The following is a 21,221-nucleotide window of genomic DNA, read 5'->3' as shown; positions in this document are numbered from 1 at the left end:
TTGTTTGTTTTTAGGAGGTACCGGGAGCTGAGCCCAGGACCTCCCATGTGGGAAGCAAGCGCTCAACCACTTGAGCCACATCCGCTCCCATGGGGGTTATAGTTTTAACACTTCTGAACTGTTCGCCGAGTGCAGGTCTTTAGGGAGGCAAATAGATGAATAAGGCCCAGCTATCCTAGCAGAGGAGCTTTCAGCCTAATTGATTCAACAGATACTTAAGTCGTACACATGCACGTATGTATGAGTCATTTTTGCGTATGTATGAGCAACCCCGCAAGGATTTCTAACTCTGAAAACAGCTGCAAGAGTTAACTTGCTTTCAAGCTGAGTTTCGAGTGACTCTTCTGGCTAAATACTGCAGATGTCCTTGCATCATCCCAGGCCAGGGTGGGTCCATTAGTGATGGACGCACAGGGGCAGTCACTGGAATGGCCTTATCTGACCCACAGCCACGGAACTAGAGTGCCCGCATCGGGGCTTCTGCCAGCCCTGAGGCTGGTCCCATGTAAAATTACTTATGATAAAATAGCCAGCGTTGTGACAGAACCCGCCTCCTCCTGCCTTGTTTTAACTGCCAGGGATCAATCTCCAAATTGAGTTCTCTCCAATAACTCATTTTTATAGGAAAAAAAAAAAAAGACTATAGTGGCCGGTCTTCAAATGTGGAGACTTAGTACTTCATGAGGTGGATGTTCTGTCCTCCATTTAGGCTTCTAAAAAACCTCTCAAATAGTGAAATTAGATCCCATAAATGTGAGGAGTGTACATAAATTAGCAGTACCCCTCCATATGGTATTTGTGGGTCTCAAGTATTATGTAAACAGGGTTGTTAAAAGAAAAATAAATATAAGCTGTAGCTGAATCATAAACAAGAAGTCCACTTACAAATAACTGAAGGTGAAATGTATCGGAGGCTTTCTGAGGGGCTCTGTAAAATAGAGCCAGCACCGTTTAGCTGAGTTTGTGTGCATGACAGAGCTAGGCAGCTGGGACCTGGGCTAATGGAGTGTTACAGTCTGACAGTGCATGTAGCTGTGTCTTCAGTTGAGATGGTATGAGAGGGGAGGGGTAAAAGTCTAAAAATAGAAAAGGCATTCTCTTATCTTCTCAGCTGGGTGGAGTGCAATAGACCAAAAATATGGAAAGCATGTTCTCTGCTCTGGTTACATTTATTTCTATCTTAGATTTTCATTTATGTTCAATGTTGAATTTCTAATACTCTGATTTTTTTTTTCCCTTGCATTTTAACATTCTTTGTCTGACTTGGAGATGCCCTCCTACTACTGCTGATTGGCATGAGTGCTCCATAGTGTGAAAATTTTTGAGTAGTTTTGATACCAAAGGTTGGTTGCTCATCTCTCTTATAGTGAAAACACAGCCATCTTCAATCTTTCTTTCTTTTTTGAGGTACCGGGGCCCTGGATTGAACCCCAGACCTTGTATGTGGGAAGTTTGGCACTCATCTGCTGAGCCACATTGGCTCCCCTGAGTTGTTTTGTTTTTGTTTTTGTTTTTCATTTTTTTGCTTATTGTTTGTTTTTAGGAGGTACTGGAGACTGAACCCAGGACCTCCCGTGTGGGAAGCAGGCGCTCAACCGTTTCAGCCACATGTGCTCCCAATTGGAAAGCCTTTTCAAGAGAAAGTCTGTATTTTACAGGCGAGCGTGACCTGGGACCATAAGGAAATTAGCAGTGATAGTGTTCCATAGAGGAGACTTGAAACAAACAGGTGTAAACACCACCTTCCTGCACTGTACGCATCGCAGGGTGACAGCCACCTTCCCCCTGAGCGGCCCTCATCACATGGCCAGGCTTACTACACACACACACATGCACACGCCATAACCCATTCCATCTTTGGAAAAACCTGGGTTCTTCCTTAGAGAAGCCGAAATCTGTGTTCCCATAGCTTCTGCTTACTAGCTCTAGGGCTCACAGAAAAGTGAACTTACAGTGAAGCAAACACTTCAGCTCCCTAAAGATAGTGTGGAGCCCAAGGTCAAATACAGTGTCCTGGACCTCCATGCAGCGAGCTCGTCACCTCCTCCTCCCCACTGACAGCTGCGAGAAACCCTCCAAAGGTGGCGGAGGGCCCTTGGGTGGGTCAGCCCTGCCAGACGTGACAGAAGAATTAACTGAGGATTTCTCCTGGGGCACACGATGTGCTTAGTGACCAGACACAGCGGTGTCCTGGAAGGGTGTGACATCCAAGCAAGAAAGGAAAGTTAGGTGCAGACTCACTTCCCCCAAGTAGAAGGAAGTCTGCAGATTGTCCTCACCTGACTGGTGGGCCACCCATGGGGGCCGCCTCATAGGTTCGACCAGAAGTCTCATAAGCCACTTCTGGTCTATAAACCCTCCCAGTTTAGCCCTACCTTTCTTCTTTCCCCACCACCACCCTTCTACAAGCACGTCTTGCTTCTTTCTGAGCTGAGAGCGAAGCCCCTTGGGTCCCCTGGCTCAGGGTGCTCTGCCTCCTCCTCGGCTGGTCAGCTGAAAGCAGCCCTCGAGCCACCAGCAGCCTCCTGAAGCCTGAGTCTCCTCTGACAGTGGTGAGGAAACAGGCCCATTCCACCCTAAGACTTTGTCTGTCTGCATCACCAGCGACCTCACAGAAAAAGGAGCTGTGCACGGGGCCAGGCACCTCCATCCACCTGTGCGTCCCTTCTGGCCATTCCTCCAGTATCTGTGCGCCCCCTGGCCCCTTGCCTTTTTCCATTTTCCTTCTGCCTAAAAGCCCTTCTCTTTTGAAATCTTTTCCACTCTGCAAAATACAGATTGATGCTGCTGCCAAGCTCAGGTGAGACGAGGCTCAGTCCTCTTGTGCCATAGGCTGCCACCCAGACTTTGGCTTCTGAATATATATCCCCATAGATGTGTCATGATCAGGTCCCTCGTGGATTTAAGAGGCCTTTCAGGACCCAAGTACCATGTATAAAGTTAGTTTCTTGTGTATGCTTCAGAGATATTTCTGTATATACAACTAAATACAAATATAATTATACACTTCTGCACCTTTCTTTTTTTCCCTTAATGATATATCTTTGAGCTCTTTTCATATGCATGTATCAAGCACTTTTTCATCCTTTAGAGCTGGAATAGTATTCATTTGTATGGATGTACCTTAATTTATCACAGCCCTCTTGTTGGTGGACATTTAGGTTGTTTCCAACTTTTTGCTCTTATAAACCATGCTGGATTGAAAATCTTGTGGATAACATTATTTCCCATAGACATGAGTTCGATAAATCCCTATAAGTACAACTTTTGGGTCAAAGGACATGTGAACTTGCAGTTCAATAGATATTGTCAAACTGCCTTCCACTGAGATTGAACCTGTTCATACTTTTATCAGCTTATGCACAGCCTCTCCACTCCCCCATTAATAAAGTGCATCATTACGCCATTGTCTTTTTAAGATTTTTAAAAAATTTATTTCTCTCCTGTTCCCCCCTCCCGCCCCCACCCCAATTGTCTGCTCTCTGTGTCCATTCACTGTATGTTCTTCTGTGTCCACTTCTATTCTTGTCAGTGGCACCGGGAATCTGTGTCTCTTTTTGTTGCATCATTTTGTTGTGTCATCTTGCTGCGTCAGCTCTCCGTGTGGGCGGCACCATTCCTGGGCAGGCTGAACTTTGGCGCTGGGCGGCTCTCCTTACAGGGTGCACTCCTTGCACGTGGGGCTCCCCTATGCGGGGGACACCCCTGCGTGGCAGGGCACTCCTTGTACCCATCAGCACTGCGCATGGGCCAGCTCCACACGGGTCAAGGAGGCCCGGGGCTTGAACTGCAGACCTCCCATGTAGTAGACGGACGCCCTAACCACTGGGCCAGGGCCGCTTCCCAGGCTTTGTTTTTAAATGAATTTGAACTGCCTGTCTCTGCCCTGCCCTCACAATACCCTCACTCACCAGCTGCCCACATGCAGCCCTTGCGTGCCCTGAGGTGCAGTGAGCACCCTGGGTCATTTCACAGTGGCTGCCCTCCGGTCTGTGTGTGTTGAGGACATCCCCGACATGCAGGCTGTGCCCAGAGGGGTGGAAGGGTGAGCCCGGCTGCCTCTGGGTGGTGGGCCCAAGGCCGGGGCTGGGAGCTGCGTGCTCACATGGCTAGAAAGTCTGAGGGTTAGCTGGAAGACCCAAGTTCAAACGTTTGTTATTGCTTCAAGACCCAAGTTACTGTAACAGAGAATGTCAGGGCTGCAGTCTCCCATTTTCTCACTCAGTGTCCAGTGTTCTTTGGCACCCCTAGCCTGAAGGATGCAGGAAGAGTCGCAGGACTCCCATGAGCGGCTGCAGTGGTCAGTAGGGTCCCCAGAGGAGAGCAGCACTGTCAGGAGAGTGGTCTGACCTGGTACCTTTGTCGGGACAGAAAAGAGAGTAGTAGCGGTGAATGTGTCGTTGGTTGGGCAGCTTCTAGGTCAGCCCCTTCTGAGTGGGCACAAACCTCCCCTTCCTCCTCCCCAAGCCAAAGCAGGGGTGGTGGTGTGGCGGGTCTAGCTCTTCCCCTCCTCCTGCAGCCTGGGACACTGGGCCGCATGCTGGTATGCTGTCAATCAGCCATTTCCCAAAAGAGTTTCCTTGCCCGTGGGTGGCAGAGCAAAGTTCTTGTCTCCTGTTGAAAAGATACTGAAACTCCTGTTGAAAAGAAAGGGCAGATGCCGACAGTCCCTGCTGTTACAAAGCCAGCAGCTCTCTTCAGGCCGCCGTCTACGCCTCAGCGTATTTGTTGGCAAGCTCTGGCCAGGATGGGCAGGAGGGCCCAGCAGAGACATTTAGGGAGTTTTGACTTCCCCGAATCAGCAGATGTGACTGAAAAGTCAGAAGATCATTTATAAGAGAAAAAGAGCTTATCATTTGTACAATGAGGGCCTGAGAGCCTCAAAGCCTTCTTGTAGCTCTTCTAATCCTATCATAACATGCATAGGGAGGGCGGTTTGTTTTCTATACTGTGCAACAAATTACACAGCTCTCGGGTAGTATCTCAGTTTCCATGGGCGGGAATTCTGGCAGGGCTTTGCCTCAGGATCTAACCAGGCTGTAATCCAGGTGTGGTCCAGGGAAGGAGGTGTCCAGCTCCCTCCCCACGTGGCCGCAGACTTTCTAAAGCCCACAAAGAGAGTGTCTCCTCAGTCTAAGACTGAGAAGGAGTGTTCCACGAAGTAACCTAATCAAGGGAGTCACAGGACGGCTTACACCAAGACATGAACTTCAGGAGGTGGATATCATGGGGCCGCCTTAGAATTCCACCTGCCACTGAGAGGAGATACAAGGCTTATTAGTAAATGCCTCAAAAGTGTCCCCAAGTGAAGACCCAACCTAATATATGTGATCACACTGTTTTTCTTTGAAGAGAAGCAGTTACATTCTTTTCCTTCCATCTCAGAAAGCCACCAAATTCTGAAAATCTTGACAACCCAACAACAACCCGATTCTTTCTAGCTCTCTTATTTACTGGTGTGTTACTAGAAAAGGGTAGTTTTTTTTTTTTTTGACTCCTGAATCTCTTTAATCATCTATAAGAATACATTTCACTAAGAATATACAGTTCACTAACAATTAATAGCCCATTTAATAAGTGACATTTCCAGCCCCTTTCCTTATAGAACTATTAATTTTATTGCATTAATTTTATTTTATACAGAACTTAACATAATATCAATTGTCTTGCTAGTGTGAATGCCAAAGCTAAAGGAAATGTGTTGTTTTATTTGGTTTTCCTTTAGGAAGTATCGGAGATCAAACCCGAGACTTCATAAATAGGAGGCAGGCACTGAATCCCTGAATTACACCCACTGCTTGGGAAATGTATTTAAAACAAACCCAGTTATATCTAAGGCATTGAAAGCACTCTGTTCCTGAGCTGACAGTAGTTATAACAGAGGAAAAGGACTCAGATCTTAGATATGTCCAGAAAATTGTGTCCATGTCTATTTCTGAAAAGTACTGTCAGTGGTTTGGCATTTTTAAGTCTCATTTTTTTTCCTCCCCTGTAGTAAGACTAAGATTTGTGAACCTTTGTTAGGGTTAAAGCTTTACCCTGCTTCACGGAGGGAAACAAGTTAAAGCTCACCCAGCTGTAGCTTGGAACAGTCCCTGCCGTTACTGACAGGCTTCTGTGACTAGGCAGGACTGAGTGAACCCTGCAGGGCCAGCTGATTATAACGTGCTGTGGTTTATTCTCCAGGTTTCTCCATGTTGTGGAGGAGGTCGAATGGTGCAGCCAGCTCTCCCGGAAGCCCAACTTGGCCGTGACCTCAGGAGGGTCCTTTAGGCACCATCTTGTTTCAGAACCACCACTTAAGCTACTTGAGAAAAAATGATGTGACGGTTCATATCAAAAAGGATTTTTCAGAAGCACCTAACATCTGTGAAGAAAGTGGCCCTCTTTCTCTTTTGCAAAATAGACTGACTTAAATTCCAAAATGCCAGCCAAGACCCCAATTTACCTGAAAGCTGCCAATAACAAGAAAGGAAAGAAGTTTAAGCTGAGGGACATTTTGTCTCCCGATATGATTAGCCCTCCCCTCGGAGACTTTCGCCACACCATTCACATCGGGAAGGAGGGCCAGCACGATGTTTTTGGGGATATTTCCTTTCTTCAAGGGAACTACGAGCTTTTACCTGGAAACCAGGAGAAAGCACACCTGGGCCAGCTCCCGGGGCATAACGAGTTCTTCCGAGCCAACAGCACCTCCGACTCGATGTTCACAGAGACACCCTCCCCCGTGCTCAAAAACGCCATCTCCCTCCCCACCATTGGAGGCTCCCAAGCACTCATGTTGCCCTTACTGTCGCCAGTGACATTTAATTCCAAACAAGAGTCCTTTGGGCCAGCAAAGCTGCCCAGGCTTAACTGTGAGCCCGTCATGGAGGAAAAAGCTCAGGAGAAAAGCAGTCTGCTAGAGAATGGGACAGTCCACCAGGGAGACACCTCGTGGGGCTCCAGCGGTTCCGCTTCTCAGTCCAGTCAGGGCAGGGACAGCCACTCCTCCAGCCTCTCGGAACAGTACCCCGACTGGCCGGCCGAGGACATGTTGGACCATCCTGCCCCATGCGGGCTCATCAAGGAAAAAACCCACTCAGAGGAGTCCCTCTCCGACCTCACGGGTTCCCTCCTCTCCCTGCAGCTCGATCTGGGACCCTCACTTTTGGATGAGGTGCTGAACGTCATGGATAAAAATAAGTAACAGGACGACAGCCCTTTTCCCCTGGAATAAAAGGTACCGAAAACCAAAACTAACCACAGTCGAAGAGAAGGGCTTCACTCGCTGTATTTGCAATTGTGCCAATGGGTTTTCTAATATAATGTTCCTACAAGATATTTTTTTACCTGTTATATCCTGTTTGCTAAAAACAGTTTGAAAGGGAAAGAAAAAGGAAAAAAGGAGAAAAAAATAAACCTATCCTGGCAAAAAGAGATGAGTCCGTGAGAGCCCATTGTCAACAGGCATTGCTGGTGCTCAGCTGCCCTTTTCATGTGCAGACCTCAGCATCTGACCTGGTGAGGACTGACACTGGTTATGAAGGGCTGGTCGAATTGCATTAAGGAACTCTACAAGACTCCGACATTTTTTGAGCAAGAGGAAGTCAAAATTATTTAACACCTAAGTGTTTTCTAGACCGTTTTCTATGTCACATTGTTTGGGCTCACTGTAGTGAATTCTCCAGTGTTAAAACTGTTCTCAGTTTTCACGTTTGAGCAACTTTATGGTTTTGGGGATTTTCTTGTAGCTCTTATATATCCCTCTATATTATATCTATATTGCAAACTTTTGACTGTCAGCTACATGTTGGTAAGACACAAGCAAAGTATTACTGTAACTAAGTTATTTTTAAAGTTAAAATATATTTTTATGTGCCTTTGGCTTTTTATTGCAGAGTCTACATTTTATAGATATTACATCAAATGTTGTCGTTTAACTTGTTTCCGTTGGGGTCCGTTCCATTGTAAGTTGTGTTTATATATGTTTGGAAAAGTGTATTCATACTTAGCTTTTTTTTCCACCCCCCTTCGTCTGTACCATACTTTTAACAGCAGCCAACAGTGAATTGTAAAGTATAAAGGCGCAGGTTACTCATGATGCTTCTGCAGAGACTGTGGGGTATACTACACAATGTATTTGGAAATATGGGTATTTTAGTACAGATACTTGCATTACATAGGTACTTCATACAACACAATAAAGAGTAAATGCTAAAATGAACTTGTTCATTTATAGTAATACACAAGCACATATGCAATTTAAAATATTTTCTTTAAATCCTGGGCTAGCAAATTGCTTCTTACAGTATGCATTAGCCTTTAAATAAAGGTAAGAGATTATGTCCATCCACTCTGTAATTCTGATTTCCTTAAGTGGGAGATTCCAAAAATGGGGCTCTTTACTTTGAGAAAAATGAACATATGAGAGCAGACTTTTTTTTTCAATGTCAATATCGAGTACAGCCTCTCAAGGTGCATTTCTGTGAATCTCCCCCTTTACTTGTTAAAGACCTCTACAGCAAGCACTTGTAATCCATTCCTTGTAGAATAGACACTGCCATGCAGCCAGATCAATATAGACAAGATTAAGGAGGCTAAAATGAGGGCAGTAGGGAGCACATCTCTCTCCGAGCACCACCCCCAGCTCCCCAATCCCCACCAAAATCCCAGAGATGCTCTGAGGATGGTGTTTAAGGAAACAGGAACAGAAAATGTACCTACTGATTGCTGTCCCTTTGTGAGTAGCTCTTTTCCCCAACCAGGGGAAAAAACTTGCACACAGTAACTGCCGACTCTGTCTTTCAAACTTTCAGTTCTCCTAGAAATAAATCTCTGAAGTGACCTCCTCTCCGTCACCCAACTACGTCAACGTTTCTCTCGCAGGGTTTGGAGTTGTGTACAATTCTGATGTCTGGACATCTGGAATAGCCTCTGAACTACAGGTGAAATGCCATTAGGACAACTAACCAAGCAGGCAAGGAAGCAAGTTCCCTTGGACGGAGCCTTGATTGCTTTTCCCAATTGTGTTTCTTCAACCCACAATTTTCCAGTGTTTTTTTTCTCTTCAACAGCACCCCATTTGTGAATCACAGTTCCAGAGACTTCCCAGCCTCTTCTAAATCGTGTTAATGAGGAAGCGTCATCTATCTCATAATTTTTAGCCAGTTTTAGCCAGGCTCCATTGATACTTCCCCCCCATCTGAACCTCTTCAGCACCTCCCCACCATCTTAACCATTACTAATCACATTCAGTCTCTCATTTTACTCTTCATTGTGGCATAACCTTGAGGAAAAGATTAAAGTATTTGGTGAGATGAGGAGTGTTTGTGTGCATTTCTTCTGCTCACTCTGTGACAAGTATAGAGAACAGCTCTGCCAGGATTGGGTTTATTTAATGCAATAAATAACAATGCACCCTGCATGTATTTAGCCATTTTACTTTCTCTGAGCCCTTTTGTGATAAACTCTTTCCCATTTGGTTGGGTATGACTGCGATGACAGCAGACATGACAATATTAGAGAGGGAACCAAGCCTCATGCAGCCTGGTCTCCCACGGCAGCCCTTCTAAAACCAGGTCGTTTCTCCAATGAGCAGGTGCAGAGCTGGTGGTGTTTTCTCCCCCCAGGAAGCACTTGAGATATGCACCAGCTGAAAGCAGAGTTGATGTTCTCTCCCACTAAGATGTCTTCAATCGTTTAAAGAACCCAAAATGCAAGCCACCAGTGATCCAACAACCAAAGAGACCATGCTGTTTGTGTAGATCCTTCTTCCCATGCAGGCAAGGTTCTTGTGGGTGCTCTTCGCCAGGCAGTGAGCCCTAACGAAGGACAAGATAGGTTATTTCTGCCTAGAAGTACCTGCTTTTCTAAAAAACATCAAATATCAGGAGTACCTAGCCCTTCACAAATACGAAGTCTTATTAAAAAGGAAGAGAATTTATTTCCTTCACACACATTTCAGTGAGCCAGAATTACTGCCGAAGACTAAAGGGGTTGAAGAGAAAAAGAGAACCCAGGGGAAACGGACTTGGCCCAGTGGTTAGGGCGTTCGTCTACCACATGGGAGGTCCGCGGTTCAAACCCTGGGCCTCCTTGACCTGTGTGGAGCTGGCCCATGCGCAGTGCTGATGTGCGCAAGGAGTGCTGTGCCATGCAGAGGTGTCCCCTGCGTAGGGGAGCCTCACGTGCAAGGAGTGCGCCCTATAAGGAGAGCCGCCCAGCGCGAAAGAAGAAAGAAAGTGCAGCCTGCCCAGGAATGGCGCCGCCCACACTTCCCCTGCTGCTGACGACAACAGAAGCAGACAAAGAAACAAGAAGCAGCAAATAGACACAGAGAACAGACAACGGAGGGGGGTGGGAATTAAATAAATAAATCTTTAAAAAAAAAAAATAGTAAAGTCATTAAAAAAAAAAGAGAGAACCCAGGCTCCAGAATAACAATCTATTCCTTTTTTACATTACTGCTAGCTACCATTTTTTTCTCAGAGCTCCCTTCAAACACTTGAAGTCATGGAATGGAGAAAATCCACATGTCCTTGAGTTAGCTTGACCACTATTTTAGAACAGATGAAAGAATTGTACATTAGGTAATGGTTCTGCTTCTCCCCTAACATGGAGCCTGATGAGACTTGAATCATTTTTGTGTGAAACATATAAACCCGGCAGCCAACATGATAGTCTCTCCCCTATTGGAGGTTCCCCTTTGGAAATTATGTTGCCAACCTAGTCCCAAATTTAGCAGTTATTCTATTGAATAAAATTCTCAGGCTTTAGAGTTAGTCCATCAGAATAATATAAATGAATGGCTCTTTTTTTTTTCTTGGACAAGTCAGTGAACCATCCAAATAGGGCTATCAAGCTATTTTTGTGTGTCATGTTCCTCCCCCCCTCCCCCCCCCATACACACTCTTGGGGCAGATCCGGCAAATTAAGAATATTTTCCTAATGTCAAAGTCACCATTAACCTAGATGAGCAGCCTTCTGGTTTGCTCAGCTGTAATGGGTTTAAAGAAAGTTTCAAAACTCAAAGCCAGTGTAGATAAGCAATAAATTTATTTTCTATAGAAGATGGTCTCCCTGGTACGTTTAGCAGCACATTTGTTTCACCTAATTTTGCTTACTTTATTCTGACAGGACACCATTTTATCCGGTGAGCCTGCTATCCAAGGCTGTTTAATTTTCACTTGATTCTTAGAGCAAGTGTTTATTAGGAAGTAGGCCTAAATATTTCTTACTTGAATTGTCAGGAAGTCGGTTTTCTGTGATAAAGATGCTGCAAGAGTATATTATGTGGAAAATGGGAAAACTGCTTATTTTATGAAGTGATGTATTATATTGAAATCTGTTTTACAACTACTACAAGGCATTTCGTTATCTTTCATTTTTACTTTAAAAAATCTGATAGTGCTGTCACTTTGATGGGCTTCCAAGAGATATCTATAATCTAATCTTCATTCTTTGAAGGTCAGCCAGATTTTCTTCCTGAAAGGCAGATTGGCATGGCTGATAGATAAAAATACCTACCCAAATCAAAGCTGTTGTGCAGAATCAAGTCAGTATCCCAGAGAATCATCAAGCAAACAGATATGTGCGCCCATATCAAAATTAGTGAAGCTTGGGGAGCAGTGTAGCTCAGTGGTTGAGAGCCTGCTCTGCACATATGAGGTCCTGGGTTCAATCTCTGGTACCTAAAAATTGACAAAGCTGAACAAGTGAAGTAGGTATTATGTTTACCATAAAATGATTGTTGGAGTATGTCAGATGGCCTGCTTCATGGCAAGCAAAAAAAAAACCAACATATTTTAGGAGGAGAGTTTGTATTCTGAGGAGGGAGAAACCTGAAATGGCTTCATGGAAAAGAAGGACCAGAATGGGGGACTTCAGAGACTGATGAGGGTTTTTAGAGGCAGCAGGCAGTCTAAGGTTGGAGGAAGTTATTTGCAAGCAAAAGGATAAACTATCCTGGTAGGATTTCTACTCAGAACAGTATTGGGTTAGAAATGTTCACTCTCAGGCCTGACAGTATTAGACCCAGGCTGAAGCCGGCTCTCCCAGGGGGAGAAAAGATTCGGGGATCTGGGGCTGCTGAAGGGATGGTTCTCAGGGTTAGACATTATATGAAAGATGCCGCCATCCTCTAAAGCTCACACCCAGTCAATAGTGCCTATCCTGTGAGATTAGGTCAGGGACGCTTCAACAGTGAGGTGGCTGGGTGTTCGGGGAAAGTCATTTATAAAGAAGGAATTAAGAGAGCTACGTTCATCCTGAAAAGCACTGGATGAAACATTCATAGTAGAGCCCTGGGTGAGCACACTTGGGCAGCTATCCTCCTAGCAGGACCCCCAGGAGCTTCCTCACACCACAGCTTCCCCTCCCCCAACCTATCACCTGGGCCAGGTTATGTCTGATTGAGCCTCGTGGGGTTTAGGGCGAACACTCCTCAGGGAACAAAAACTTGGTTCAAATGTCTCTGAAGAGTTTCAGTTGAGAATTACTCTTTCCTAGGTCTCTAGAATTTAGAGAGTACCAGCGGTTCTAGCTCATGGAGTAGGAGAATCTACTCGATGGAGTAGAAGCAGAGAGCTCCTGAAGTCCCCTCAAACTTTAAAGTTCAGACCCGCAAAGCAGAGGCTCAAGAGAGGCAGGCGTCCTGGAGCTCCATACTCTGATTTCCTGTCTGAGAACTTGTCTCTTCCTGTGACTGACTTCCTGGCTGTCTGTCCTTCAGAACAACCTCCTTCATTCCCAGGTATATCTGGAAAGGGGTCATCTCAGAATAATACCAGGTCCCCGACATTTGCTCCACAAACACCCACATAAAATAATGAAAAGATCCTTCTATTACATTTGTCTTGAAAATCCCAACAGAGAGACTGTTGAGACAATACTTCCAAAGAAATTTAACCTTTAACATGAGTCACAAGAATGTGCAGTAAACCTCCAAAGGATGTCCTCATACCTTGGCCAGCCATGTTTGTAAGAGGTATAGGCAGCACCTGAGTGGCCCTGGAAAGAAAATCCTGCTCAAACAATTTCTCTACTCAGCTGCCCATAACCAAAAAAGCCACCACCGGAGAGGGGTTCTTTTGAGTTAGAATCCTCTTAGACTATTCCAAGGAGTAACAGCATCTTAAAGCCACCAACACCTATTTGAGCTCATGTATCAGATACCAATAGTAGCAGAAGCCTCTAGCAACTGGACTGGGGCAAGGGAAGATTCAGAGAGCAAGAGAGACCTGGAAAAGCATGAGGAGTGAGTTTACTAAACCCACAATTTTCCTGGGACCAAAAAAAGAGGGTGGGGAGAGAGGCTTTTCCAAAAGATTTACCTGTCACCAAGTGTGCCCTTCGCCAGAGGAGATAATGAAGTTGTAGCTAGGTGTCTGGTCTCCCTGGGACCAGAGGAGTTAGATTTAACCATTGCAGTCAAATCTAATCTCAAGTCCACACACGTTAGATCATACAGTAGAAGACTGATGCAAAGTTCTCGGACTGACACCCTACAGCCCACATTCCTTGACGCCAAACATTGATGTTTCTAAACCACTGTCTAATGTCCCCTCTGTTTTTTCCCCCTCTCAACAACAGAATCTCCTAGAAGAGATTGCAGTTTTATCTGAAGAGACTTCTGCATTCTAAGGCAGAATTAGCAATCTCCTCAGAAACTAATGAAGTTTCAAAATCGCCAAGAACTCAAGGACACATTAAAAATTGCATGTCAAATTTCTCAGAGTACCAGTAATGTTCCTGACATAACTTGCTAAAGTAAGTGGGGGCATTGTTAAAAGTGGGAGAAGATGATTGCTAATTAGCTTCTAAACCCTGCTTCCATTACATGAAGAAGAAATTGGGGTGGAACTAGAAACAAGATGAGAAGTATTTACAGTGCTCTGGCAGCAGATTTTTCACCATAAATGGCAAGGAGGAAAAGCAGACTAACACATTCTTAGATATTAGATGAGCACTAATAAAGTTCTTCCATCCTAGTAGGAGACCATGACTCCCAGACAAAAGAAAGCACTGTTTGTGAAGATTCACTCTGCAATAACTCCTTTCTCTTTTTAAAAAAACAAAGCAGTGGCTTCACTGTTGATTGAAATTGCTAATTTTCAACACAGTTTGCTCTGTGGACTTCCTAAAGCACATTGAAAATTCCTCTAGTACCTTGGGTAATTGAGAGCCAAAATTCTAAGTGTCATGATAGCAGGGCAGGGCAGCTCTTTCTGGGTAAGACCAGAGGAAGCACAGCCTTTTATGGAGCCCATCCCATAGATTGCACTCACCAGAAGTAAACAAGTTATTGCAAGTGAGATGGCTTCCAGGAGTAGGGTGCCCGCCCCTCCAACCAGCCATTAAACAAGAATGCAGAGAAGAGACTCTTTTCTTCCTACCCTGATTACTCAAGGCCACACCTCCCCAGGCCCCTGCCTCTCACCTCCAGCCATAGGAGAAGACCATGTAAGAGGGCAGAGACTGGTGGCTGAGTCCAGTTTTGAGGATGTGAGCCTGCCCGCCCGGGAAAGATCTTTGAGTCTCTTGCCTTTCCAAAAAGGGCTCATATGATGGGTTGATGACTCCACTATGAAAACGTCACATGATACATAACGATATCCCTGTAGTCACCTGAATAATGCCCCCAGAGATATCAGGGCCTCATCCCTGGAACCTGTAAATATTCCCTTACTTGGAAAAAGAGTCTTCGCAGAAGTAAGTTAAAGATCTTGAGATGGGAGGGTCTCCTGGATTAACCAGGTGGGGCCCAAGTGCCATCACAGACTCCTTAAAAGAAAGAGGCAAAGGGAGATTGGACGCAGAGAAGAGGCAAAGGTGATGTGACCACAGAGGCAGCAACTGGAGGGATGCGACCTCGAGCCAAGGAATGCCGATAGCCCCCAGAAGCTGCAGGAGGCAAAGAATGGACTCTCTCCTGGAACCTCAGGAGGGAGCTAGGTCCTACAGATCTCAGCCCCGTGATACTGATTCGATGCCTGGAGAACTAGGAGAGAGTAACTTCAGTTGTTTTAAGGTCTGTGGTCACTTTTGCAGCAGCCATAGGAAATTAATACAATATCCACCCACTGAGAGAATACAGAAAAATGGGATATGTTAAGGATAGAGAGTGGACAAAGAAGACTCCCCTTTAAGCATTACATTCTTAATGAAGAGAAGGCCACCTCCCTGGATCCCAGTCTCCAAAGAAGAGTTTGTGCCTTGGCTGGTGCTGAGGGAAGGGAGACTATTCTGGGCAGGAGATCAGCGGGAGCAGAATCTAGCCCCACATTAGCATTTCCAGAAAGCACCCCCCATAAGAGCACAAGAGAAGGCTGCTTTCATGTGTCACATGTTCAAACGGGGTAACACAGTGTCTAATCAGACACAGGTGTGGCACCTGCAGCCCTTCAGGAGGGCCACTGTCGCTCACAGCCCGTGGCTGCTGGTGTAGCTCTAGCTGAGGGCATGTTTTGGTGGGCAGACTTGGGGGAGATGGTGGAAAATAAAGGACTGGAAACACGTTTTTAAGCTTGCTTCCAGCTCCAGACAGTATTTGATGTGGACAGGAGCCAAACTCAATCCCCGTCATCCAGATAAGAGCCAAAGGGAAGCAGAAAAAGCCTGCCAAGGGGGAGCTCCGTCGTGGCCAGGGAGATAGACTTCCAGGAGCTCTTTGCTTGAGAAGTGTTCCCCCCACACAAGTGCCAGGCAGAGTTAAACAGGCCTTCCCAGGGTGCGGAGGGCGAACCAGAGCAGAGGCTGGAAGGTTCCTCGAGACCCAGGGGGGCGCGTAGTAAATACTCCGAGGAAGCGGACTGGCCAGGAGACCACCAGTGTGGAGCAGAGCTTCCCACCCACGTCAGGCTCACAGGAGGATGACAGCATCTGAACGACAGCCTGGGGGAATGCAAGGTCTTTATGGCTGAACAGCTGCTGCCACAGGCGCTGAGGGCTCAGTGCTCAGCACCCTGGTGACATACTTGACCCCCACAGCTGCAATGTGGGAAGTCCTGCGGCCTGGTTCCAGGGATCTTGCTGGGGCTCACCTGCAGCACTTCCCAGCACTCCAAGTCCTGGGACCCGTGCGCGGCACAAGCAGGTGAAGAGAAAAGTGTAGCCCCGGAGGGGACCCTGGGCATGGCTCCAGGCGAGGCCACCACGACAGGCCCTGTGATGCCAGACAGGGACCCAACCCGGCGCAGTCTGGGCGTCTTGGGAGCCGATTGGTGAGTCAAGAAAGGAAGAATGATCTAAAAAGCAAAAGTATTCTGACAGGAGGAGCAGAACTGAGACTTTGCCTCTGTCCACCCATGGCTAAAACATTTGTCAGTCTCACCCATCACTGGCTTCCATGTGGAAAGAGGCTACAACCTTCCTTCAAACCTGTGGCCCAGACCCACAGCCTGGAAAAGGTGGACTATGCCGATGCCCTGTTTGCTCCCCTGGCCTTTGCTCTGGCTTCCACGCCCACCACGACGCTCAGGCTGCTCTTCCCAAGGTCACCCAGGAAGGACTTCTGTTCCTGAAGTCATTCCCCCCCCTCCTTCCCGCCTTCTCTGCAGCTTCTGACTGAACCAGGCACGGCTTCTCCCACACTCCCCTCTGGTTTCCCTTCTCACTCTCTAACTTCTCCACTCGGGATCCTTGTCTTCTACCTGGGCCCTGTACCCTGAAGTCCTTCTCTAGGTCCCTCTGGGTGGTGACATCCAGTTCCACAGCTCCAGATACCAGCTATATTCCCTGAGTACTCCCAAATCCAAATCTACCCCGACCAAACTCCAGGTCTTTAAACCTAGATATCCAGCTGAGCACTGGCCATCCCCACTCAGTTGTCCTGCAGGAACCCCTATACTCACCATCATGGACAATGTGTTTTCTTCCTCCTCCAATCCAGATGCCCAAGACGAAGATGTGAGAACAGCCTGCTCTCCAACGTGCCTCTACTTCTACCTCCTTAAAGCTTCTCATATCCAGTCTCTTTCCTCCACTTCCACTGCTACTGGCTTTGTTCATCATTACTTGCTTCTATTATAGCCACAGCTTTCAAACTATCTCCTGCCTTCTCTATAAACCCTACCAAGGTTTTGTTTTATTTTGTTGGTAATATGGGTCCTTTTTTTTTTTCAATGTTTTTTGAACATTTAAATATTTAAAAAAAAAATTTTTTTTTTAATCTCTTGAAATGAACATCTAAACTTGTGAAGTCCCAAGTTAACCACCTTCAGGGACTCCCTCTTTCAATATAAACTTCAAACTCCTTAGCAGGGCACACAAGGGCCTCCACGAAACCCACCTAATAGTGGCAGAATCAGAACATAAATCCGAATTTCATATATTGAAATCTAATGTGGTGCTGAGGGTTATATGGGAGATACAAAGATGAACTTCCTTGCTCCTGAGTGGAAGACCTCATTCAGAACTTCATCCTTTAACTTTCTTTAAAGCTCTGCCCTTCCTTCCAAACAGCTGGTAGGGTAAGATAGGTCTGTGGCCTCCTTCCTTCTCTTAGAAAGCCAAGCAGGAACAGGCAGAGTCCAGGAGAAAGGAGCCAAGGATGCCATCTCATGTGCCACTGTTCTGGAGTTTAGAGGAGACAAAAGGGTCTTTATAGCTCACATGAGGATTGGCCCAGCTCACCGGAATAGGCACCCGTATAGGATGCTCAGGGCTAAAGCCTAGCTGGACATTGAGTGCCCCTTTTCTGGAAAGTTCCTGGGGAGCTCACAGTGGTAGTAGGGAATAGGACAGGATTCAGTTTTAGGATCTCGCCTACCTTTTCTTTGTAGGTGTTTAACCACTAGGTATTCAGAAAGGCATTAACCCTTTAGCCATCAGCATTATTCTAGCCCTCCTAAAAAAATTGGTATATAAGCCTAATAGCCATGTGGGCTGATGTCAACAGGGCTCAGTGAAAAGGAAAAACAAAACATGATATAGCAACAAAAAGTATTAAAACATTTTTAATGTCTATATACTTCCTTGAAAGTACTCCAAAGGAGATCAAATTCATAATCCATAGCTCTGCCAGAATTTTCCTAAAGGGGAAATGAAGGAAGGAGAAGAGGAAGGGAGACTGTGGCTATACATTCATCTTTTGAATCTGTTAGAAACATGCTCAGCTTGCCTGTACCTACGTAGAAGGTCTTTGTTTCAACTGAACATCCCCTCCCACTTAAACTATTGTAAAGGCCTCTGAGTCCAGTTCTGCCCACTCTAAACCACCAGGTGAGGAAAATCCTCCCCAGGTCCCTAGGGGACACTCCCCAAACGCCCCAGAATTGTAGGCAGGGCTCTTGGAAATTTGGCTTCACACTATCAACCCAGCCTCCTCTCACGCCTGAGTCCCACCCTCAGCTTCAGCCACATCAGCTGTTACTGAATGCCCCAAATACCGAGCTTATCCTTTGTTCCACGTCCTTCATCAACCCCCCCCCCCACACCCCCATCAATTCTTGAAAACCAAAGGGAGGCCCCTTCCTCTGCGAAGCTTGCACAAGAGCCCCCGCGAGGGTGGTCCCGGCTCGCTGTGCGCAGGCCTCTGCTCAGCAGCGCCCCCTCGGCACGTGCAAGTGCATCCTCGGGAGGAGAATCAGGCCCCAGACCCTGCGTAGCTGGGCAGGGAGCGGCGGTTCAAGGACAGGAAGGATGCCAGAATGAAGAACTGGGTAAAAAGTAGAAACAGAGTCACTACGCAACAAAGAAGAGTTATTATTCCTCAGGAAACCGCTTCACAGGGGTCTTAGCTGTCAACAGGAAATGCTGTGAATTCTGAAAAAGAATTTCTGAGGAAAAGAGAACGAGATACAATGTGTTCCTCCAATGCATTCAAATGATATAGGACACTTGAATGTGCTTAATATGGGAAATTGTATGCTCTCTTTGGTTATGGCAATAACATTTTCACAAATGGAAAAAAAGATACAAAGGCAAATAAAATGGAAACCTTTTTAGAAAAATACTTGCAAATACTTCTATGGATCTGGATTTTTTTCCTTATGTTTAGACTTTGTAGTTATTCACTTTGTAAAAGAAAATCACCCTATTTAAAATTATTATTGTTTGCTACAAAAAGATACAGTCATTACAACAGGCTTTTAAAACATGGTTGGTTCAAAGAATGTTATTTGGATCCTGTAAGCACTTCAACTCCTGAACAAGCCTAAGAAAATATTTTTAATCAGTGTTAGTGCTTTAGGAAACCTTTAATCTGTCACTTAAGAGACACTAATGTACAAATTGGCAAAAAGAAAAAAAAAACCTCTCACCTTTATCACACATTATGTAAATGCGCTAAAGCAAGTGTGTTTCAAGTGCCCTACCCTGCTGCTATGTGAACACAGAATGGAATAGAAATTAGGCAGCAACTGATTTTCTAGCCTAATGGGGGCATTGGCTATTACTAGGACAGATAAATAGCGTTAGAAACAAAGCAATATAAATTATCTGTAATCACAAAGAGGAACAACATGTAAAGATGGACTATACTGGCTCCTGGTGAAAAGTGAAGATTTGATTTGGCTAGCCAAATATTTTTAAGACATAAAATCTGATTTTAGTTCAACAGATTTTTTTAAAAGATTTATTTATTTTTTTATTTACTTCTCTCCCTTTCCCCCCTCCCCCAGTTGTCTGCTCTGTGTGTCCATTCGCTGTGTGTTCTTCTGTGTCCACTTGTATTCTTGTCAGCGGCACCAAGAATCTGTCTCTTTTTGTTGCATCATCTTGCTGCGTCAGCTCTCTGTGTGTGCGGCGCCACTCCTGGGCAGGCTGCACTTTTTTCACGTGGGGCGACTCTCCTTACAGGGCGCAGTCCTTGCGCATGTGGCTCCCCTATGCGGGTTACACCGCTGCGTGGCACGGCACTCCTTGCGTGCATCATTACTGTGCATGGGCCAGCTCACCATATGAGTCAGGAGGCCCTGGGTTTGAACCCTGGACCTCCCATGTGGCAGGCGGATGCTCTATCAGTTGAACCAAATCCACTTCCCTCAAGAGATTTCTATAGTCAAAACATAAGACCCATGGGGAGCGGGTGTAGCATCTGCTTCCCACGTACGAGGTCCTGGGTTCAATCCCCAGTACCTCCTAAAACAAAACGAAAACACCAGTTTTCATTGGGGAGTGGATGTAGCTCGGCGGTTGAGCACCTGCTTCCCATATATGAGGTCCTGGGTTCAATCACCAGTACCTCCTGAAAAAAAAAAAGACAAAGCCATGAACACAGTGGACCCAGTTATCACATCCAACACTGCAGCTGTCACAGTCCATGGGGTACTCAGTCAACAGGCAAGCAAAGATTTAGTCAAGTTTTAACAACAGATACTCAAGGACATACACGCAAGCATCATCCTGGGCTTTTTTTGCCCCTTACTTCAACCACTATATTTGAAAATAGAGTTAACAATTTGACATAGTTCTTTTCCTATCTACTGATGGTCCAGGCACAAAATCTGAGAATAAAGACAAGTATTTCTGGACTTTCCTGTGTCAAATATGTGGCCTTCTATTGCTTGCATTTCACAGTTCTAAAGCAAGGAATACATTCTATGTCAACATGCTGACTCTATGCTTAAACAATGTGCCTAGGTTGTACGCATGCATGCATGGTGTAGTGGCTATGTGTAGACTGTACACGACAGAGAACGAGAGAAAGGGAGAGAGCGTGATGACAGACTAAGACCGGCAGGTGATGGAAGAGGCAGAGAGTGTGGTAAAATGTTTTGCTTGAAAAGAAGTTGAGGGTTACACAATATTACAAAACCTAAGTTGACTTTTTTTTTCAAGAGGTACTGGGGATTGAACCTAGGATCTCGTATATGGGAAGCAGGCACTCAACCACTGAGCTACATCTGCTCCCCAATGAGAGGGTTTTTCATTTGTTTGTTTTGTTTTTAGGATGTACCAGGGATCAAACCTGGTACCTTATACATGGGAAGCAGACACTCAACCACTGAGCTGCTTCCACTCCCCCACAAGTTGACTTTGGAAAAGGAAACAACAAAAAGCAACCTAAATGAAAAGAATACATATGGGGAGGCACAAACCTGAAAAGATAGGAGAAATTACACATGAAAGCACAAGTGACTTTACTGAAAAGAAAATAAGGTGATACCAAGCAAGGCCATCCCTACAGTATATGCCCCTGGGAAAATATTGTTTGCAGGGTCCCTGTCTACATAAATAATTTGACTTTTTAAATGTATTACAAGATTCATGGGCCTACGTGAGGTTTAATGATTTATAAG

At 45.7% G+C, this 21,221-nt stretch overlaps 1 protein-coding gene across 1 annotated transcript; it reads left to right on the top strand.

Moving 5' to 3' along the window:
- Nucleotides 1-6,319: 6,319 nt before the first annotated feature.
- CDC42EP3 (CDC42 effector protein 3) lies at nt 6,320-7,303 on the top strand. The gene has a single exon (XM_004466023.5). The coding sequence runs from the start codon at nt 6,425-6,427 to the stop codon at nt 7,187-7,189; it is 765 nt and encodes a 254-aa protein (XP_004466080.1). The 5' UTR covers nt 6,320-6,424; the 3' UTR covers nt 7,190-7,303.
- Nucleotides 7,304-21,221: the final 13,918 nt, after the last annotated feature.

The sequence above is a fragment of the Dasypus novemcinctus genome, chromosome 17 (assembly GCF_030445035.2).
Source record: "Dasypus novemcinctus isolate mDasNov1 chromosome 17, mDasNov1.1.hap2, whole genome shotgun sequence".
NCBI lineage: Eukaryota > Metazoa > Chordata > Mammalia > Cingulata > Dasypodidae > Dasypus > Dasypus novemcinctus.
The sequence above is the reverse complement of the archived record's forward strand: the minus strand, read 5'-3'. Positions and strand labels throughout refer to the sequence as shown.

Excerpts from the sequence above, each read along its gene's own strand:
- CDC42EP3 (XM_004466023.5), top strand. The coding sequence starts at position 6,425 with ATGCCAGCCAAGACCCCAATTTACCTGAAAGCTGCCAATAACAAGAAA.